This window comes from Gallinula chloropus (assembly GCF_964237585.1).
Source record: "Gallinula chloropus genome assembly, chromosome: 10".
Lineage (NCBI taxonomy): Eukaryota > Metazoa > Chordata > Aves > Gruiformes > Rallidae > Gallinula > Gallinula chloropus.
In genome coordinates, this window is record NC_140095.1 from 21,041,777 (window position 1) to 21,047,499 (window position 5,723).

Sequence of the window (5,723 nt, forward strand, 5' to 3'; positions counted from 1 at the left end):
TGTTCCATGATCTTCCCAGGCAAAGAAGTGAGGCTCACTGGCTGTAGTTCTCCGGGTCTTCCTTGCTCCCCTTCTTATAAATGGGACCTTTTTTCCGGCCCCCAAGGACCTCGCCCAACAGCCACGACTTTTCAAATATGATGGAGAGCAGCTTGGCAACCACATCAGCCAGCTCCTTCAGGACCGTAGGATGCATGTCAGACGGCCCCATAGACTTGTAGACATTCAGTCTCATGAGGCGGTCTCATGCTCTGCCCTTACAGGGGCCGGGAGGGGGGGAGGAGGGGGCGATTTACTCCTCCATTTCCCAATTAGAGTTTCAGGGACTTGAGAATTATTAGAATCCTGGCTGCCAGATGAGGCAAAGAACTCATTCAGTGCCTCAGACCTGTTTTTTTTCCTGTCATCTTAAAGTCAGTACAATATCCACGCCCTTTCTGTCTTAGAATCCTTGCAACACAAACACACCTTTCTCAGCTTCGGAACAGAACAAACATACGCTCAATTTCCTTTTCTCCCTTTTCATTGGAGTTGTAAGAAGCGAGTGCTTCTGTCTGCCAGATGGCAATGAAACGGAGACCCTAAATTTGGGTGCTTAGGCGAAACCGCGGCTATAAGCACGGCTCCCCAGGACTGCGAGAATCAGGCGGCTGCGGTGTCGTGGCGGCGCCTCCGGGTGCCGCTGTTGTCCGACGCGAACCGGCGCTGCAGCCGCCGCAGCGTCCGGCCCCCGCAGGCTGCTCGCTCTCACGGCGCCGGTCGGAGCGGCAGCGGCTCGGGCAGCAGCGGCGAGAGGCGGCACGGAGCGGGGAGCAGCGGCGTCCGAGCCGGCGCCGAGATCGCGGCCCTCGGGAGAGCTGTGAGCTCGCTGCGGAGAGCGTCCGGGAGAGAGGAGAGCGCGGCGAGCGCTGCCGAGAATGGCGGGCGTGCAGGGGCCGAGGCGCGGGCGAGCAGCCGGGCGAGTGCTGCTGTCCGCTCTGCTGCTGGGCTGGTGCTGCCGGGCGGCGCCGGAGCGGATCCGCTACGCCATCCCCGAGGAGCTGGGCAGAGGCTCGCTGGTGGGGCCGCTGGCGCGGGACCTGGGGCTGAGCCCGGCCGACCTGCCGGCACGCAAGCTGCGGGTGGCGTCCGCGGCGAAAAGGCAGCTGAAATACTTCTCTGTGAGCGAGGAGACGGGCAACCTGTACGTGAGCGAGCGGCTGGACCGGGAGGAGCTGTGCGGCGAGTCGGCGTCCTGCTCCGTCAGCTTCGAGGCGCTGGTGCAGAACCCGCTGAACGTTTTCCACGTCGAGGTGGCCATCCAGGACGTCAACGACAACGCGCCGGCCTTCAGCAAGGAAGTTCTGGACCTCGAGATTGGTGAATGGACGCTTCCCGGTGCTCGTTTTCCCCTGCAGATGGCCCAAGACGCGGACGTAGGCAGCAACTCACTGCTGACTTACCAGCTCACTGGCGACCCGTCCTTCACCCTGGCCCTGAAAGAGATCTCGGGTGGAAAGAATCAGCCGGAATTAGTACTGAACAGTGCTCTGGACCGCGAGAAACAGAGCTCCGTTCAGCTGGTGCTGACGGCGATAGACAGCGGGGACCCGGTGAGGTCCGGGACAGTCCAGGTTCGTGTCAACGTCACGGACGCCAACGACAACGCGCCTGTGTTCGCGCAGGACCGGTACCGCGCGAGCCTGCGGGAGGACGCGCCGCCGGGATCGACGGTGCTGAATGTCTCCGCCTCCGACGCCGACGCCGGCACCAACGCCCGCATCTCCTACGGCTTCGGGGAAATGCCGGCCAAGGTGCTTCAGACGTTCGCGGTGGACCCAGAGAGCGGGATGATCACACTGCGGGAGGCGCTGGATTTCGAGGACACGCGAGGCTACACGCTGCTGGTGGAGGCGCGGGACGGGGGCGGTCTGGTGGCGCATTGCAGGGTGGAGGTGGACGTGCTGGACGTGAACGACAACGCGCCCGAGATCACGATACTGTCGGTGTCGAGCCCGGTGCCCGAGGACGCGCCGGTCGGCACGGTGGTGGCCCTCCTGAACGTGGAGGACACGGACTCCGGAGAGAACGGTCAGGTGTCGTGCGAGCTGTCGGGCGAGGCGCCGCTGTCGATCGTGGCGTCGTCGGGCGGCTCGTACAAGGTGGTGACGTCGGGCGCGCTGGACCGGGAGCAGGCGTCCGAGCACCGCGTGACGGTGGTGGCCCGGGACCGGGGCAGCCCGGCGCTGTGGAGCCGCGCGGCGCTGGTGCTGGAGGTGTCGGACGTGAACGACAACGCGCCGGTGTTCGAGGAGGCCGCCTACAGCGCCTACGTGTGGGAGAACAACGCGGCGGGCGCGCTGGTGCTGCGCGTGAGCGCGCGGGACGCGGACGCGGGCGCCAACGGGCGCGTGAGCTACTGGCTGGCGGGCGGCAGCGCGGGCGCGGCGCCGTACGTGTCGGTGGAGGCGCGGAGCGGCGCGGTGTACGCGCAGCGCTCCTTCGACTACGAGCAGTGCCGCGAGTTCGCGGTGGCGGTGCGGGCGCAGGACGGCGGGGCGCCGGCGCGCAGCTCCACGGCCACGGTGCGCGTCTTCGTGCTGGACCGCAACGACAACGCGCCGCGGGTGCTCTGGCCGGCGGCGGGCGCGGGAGCGGCGGGGGAGGGGTCGGTCTCGTCGCCGTTCGAGGTGGTGCCGCGGTCGGCCGAGGCCGGGTACCTGGTGGCCAAGGTGGTGGCGGTGGACGCGGACGCGGGGCGCAACGCGTGGCTGTCGTACGAGCTGGTGCAGGCGGCGGAGCCGGCGCTGTTCCGCGTGGGGCTGCACAGCGGCGAGGTGCGCACGGCGCGGGCCGTGTCGGAGAGGGACGCGGCGAAGCAGCGGCTGGTGGCCGTGGTGAAGGACCACGGGCAGCCGGCGCTGTCGGCCACGGCCACGCTGCACGTGGTGCTGGCCGAGAGCTTGCAGGAGGCGCTGCCGGAGCTGAGCGAGCGGGCGGCGGGCGCCGACTCGCCGGCGGAGCTGCAGTTCTACCTGGTGCTGGCGCTGGCGCTGCTCTCCGCGCTCTTCCTGCTGAGCGTGGCGCTGGCCGTGCTGGCGCGGGTGCGCCGGGCCGGGCCGCCCGCCGTCCTGCGCTGCCTGGGCGCGCAGCGCTTCTCCGTGGCCGGCGCCGCCTTCCCGGCCGACTTCTGCGAGGGCACCTTGCCCTACTCCTACAACCTGTGCGTGGCGCCGGGCCGCGCCGGGCCCGAGCCCGCTTGGCTGCCGCCGCCGCCCAGCCTGCCGGCGGAGGAGCTGCTTCTCGTCGGGGAGCCCTGCGCGAAGACGAGCCCCAGCAGCAGCAGCGTTGCCGGCGCGGGAGAGCCGCCCGCCGAGCCCGTCGCCTCTCAGGTCTGTAAACCCACGCGGTTCTTGTCTCGGTTCCTTTGCTGTGTCCTTCCTGGTACTGGGGAGAGTTTCTCGCCCTTCTACTTGTGCCGCAGAAATGGGTAAAAAATGTGTTGCAGCTGCGTTGTCGTCAAAGTGGCATCGTGATCCCGTGCGCAGTGTACACCAATATACACCCACAGCACAGGTATTCCATGTCCCACAGGGATAGTATTGATTTTATTACTGGATTAACCACCCACATTTGCTCTAATTGATTAGTAATTACCGCATCGGACCTTCTTCAATCATATTCAACTTGTGTGTGTGTGTTAATTTGCATAGTCTTATGGCAGGAAAGACTTCATCTCTTCTCCAAAGGAAGAGTTGTGAAGCAAAGCACAGGTAGTTCACTAAACTCACATTTCTGTCCCTGTAAAGAGGAAAATTCTACGTGTTTGATATCAGGTGTTGTTTTGGTTCATGGCATGTTTAGGTTGAGCTGAGAAATTTTGACTACAATGCTTGTGCCGTCCTAAATGGTACATGTTTGGCATAGGGAAGGCAGATCCTTGCTGTGTAGAATGAGATGTGCTAACACTCCATGCCGGGGTCGGGAAATTGGGATTGTTGCAGTTATTTTGCTTTTTTTCCTTTAATTTGTATTACCATTCGTGACTGTGATGGGGTTTTTATACAACAGTTAACCCGTAGAATGTTTTTTCCAAACGCAAAAAGTCACATTTTCCCTATTTTTTTCTTATATTTTTTTCTATTAGTGTTGTACTTCAGACAGAAATTGTATGTGCAGCGCTGCCTGCTGATGACTAAGAGCTTAGTGTGTTAATCCACAATTCCGCAGGGGTGGCTGAAGAAGGGGGAGCTCTGAAGGCTGATTCTGAGCACCCCCTGGCGAAGGTCCTAAACCGAAAGTCACGAGGGCAGGGTAGTCCCTGAGGACTCCTTCTGACGGGGATGGGGTGGCGGATCCCCATCGCTACCATCTGCTGAGATTGGGGAAAGCGATTGAGGTGGTACTGTCCTGTAGAAAAAGGGAAAGACAGTGTCATCAACCCGAACCAGAGATGTGCAGGTCGCGGTGAATGTGCTTTTGGGCGGATGGAACACGAGACTATGCAGCACGTCATATAACCGTGTTTGGGCAGATGGTTGCTAGGTGCTCTTTCGTCAAAGCCAGCAGAGCACACACAGGAGCTAAACCGTACTGATATTGTTACAGGATTACCCACCTGCGTTTACCATAATGAATTATTAATTGCCGCATCTAGTATTCAATTTAGCACACCGGCTCCTTGAAGATCTGTATGTGTGTTAATTTGCGAAGTCCTTGGGCAGGAGGTTTCCTCTTTATCAGTCCTTCGGCTCTTCTCCAAAGGAAGAGTTGTTAGCCAGGCAATGTTGTTCACTGACTACTAAACCCAAACATATTTGTGTCCCTGCAGAAAAAGTCTACTTGATCCATATCAGGTCTTGTGTTAGTTTCTGACACGTTCAGGAAGAGCTGAGTAATTTTGTTTACAAAGCTTGTGGAGTCCTAAATGGTGAGCGTTGGGCACGGGAGGTCCTTTCAGTGTAGAATGACATCCTCTAACTCTACCTGGCAGGGTTGGAAAATCGAAGTCGAAGCCCCTGGGTGACAAGTGAATAAACATTAATCGGCTAAGGCTGTTCCCAAAGGAAATGTGCGTGAAGGTCCAGGCATGGAGAAGTTCCAAATTGTTTCTTTGTGTCCAGCACTTATGAGGCTGACTCGTCTTTTCCAGACATTACCTTCTGAGTTCCTTGTGCAGTTATTTCTCTTTTTTATTCTTTTATTTTTACCATTTTAACAACGATTAATCCGGAGAATGTAAATATCCAGAACAAAAAAGTCTCGTTTTTTGTCTTTCCCCGTTTATCCAAGTGTTGTACTTCATGTCACGAGGAGAGTTGCCTTCACGGAGTTTGGTTTAGGTTTTATTTCTTTTCGATTGCAATGAGGTTCCCGAGGGAGCGCGTATGTGCATCGCTGCCTGTTGCCGAGGCGCTGCCTAGGGGAGGGTTCTAATCCACAATTCCGCAGTGATGGCTGGAGAAGGGGGAGATCTGAACACTGATTCCAAGCAGCCCCCAGGTTGGACGTGCCTAGCAAAAAGTCGCGAGGACAGGCCAGTCCCTGAGCAGGGCTCCTTCTGACGGGGGTCTCGGTTATCGCCTTGTGCTGCGGGTCGGGGTTGGGCAAAGCGATGTAGGTGATGGAATTCGGGGCTGAGGCTTTTCTGCCGTGCAGATGGGGTGATTGCCGTGCTATCATGAATATACGAAGTCGCCCTTATAAAGCCGTTAGTCGCAGCGGGCAGCGCTCAGCGGCTGCAG

At 59.4% G+C, this 5,723-nt stretch overlaps 1 protein-coding gene across 1 annotated transcript; it reads left to right on the forward strand.

Annotated features, from left to right (window-relative positions):
• Positions 1 to 917: 917 nt before the first annotated feature.
• On the forward strand, positions 918 to 3,473 carry LOC311195508 (protocadherin gamma-B5-like; the record flags this gene model as incomplete). Its single annotated transcript, XM_084268911.1, has 1 exon — positions 918 to 3,473. One exon carries the CDS (start codon positions 918 to 920, stop codon positions 3,471 to 3,473), a length of 2,556 nt encoding a protein of 851 aa, XP_084125037.1.
• Positions 3,474 to 5,723: the final 2,250 nt, after the last annotated feature.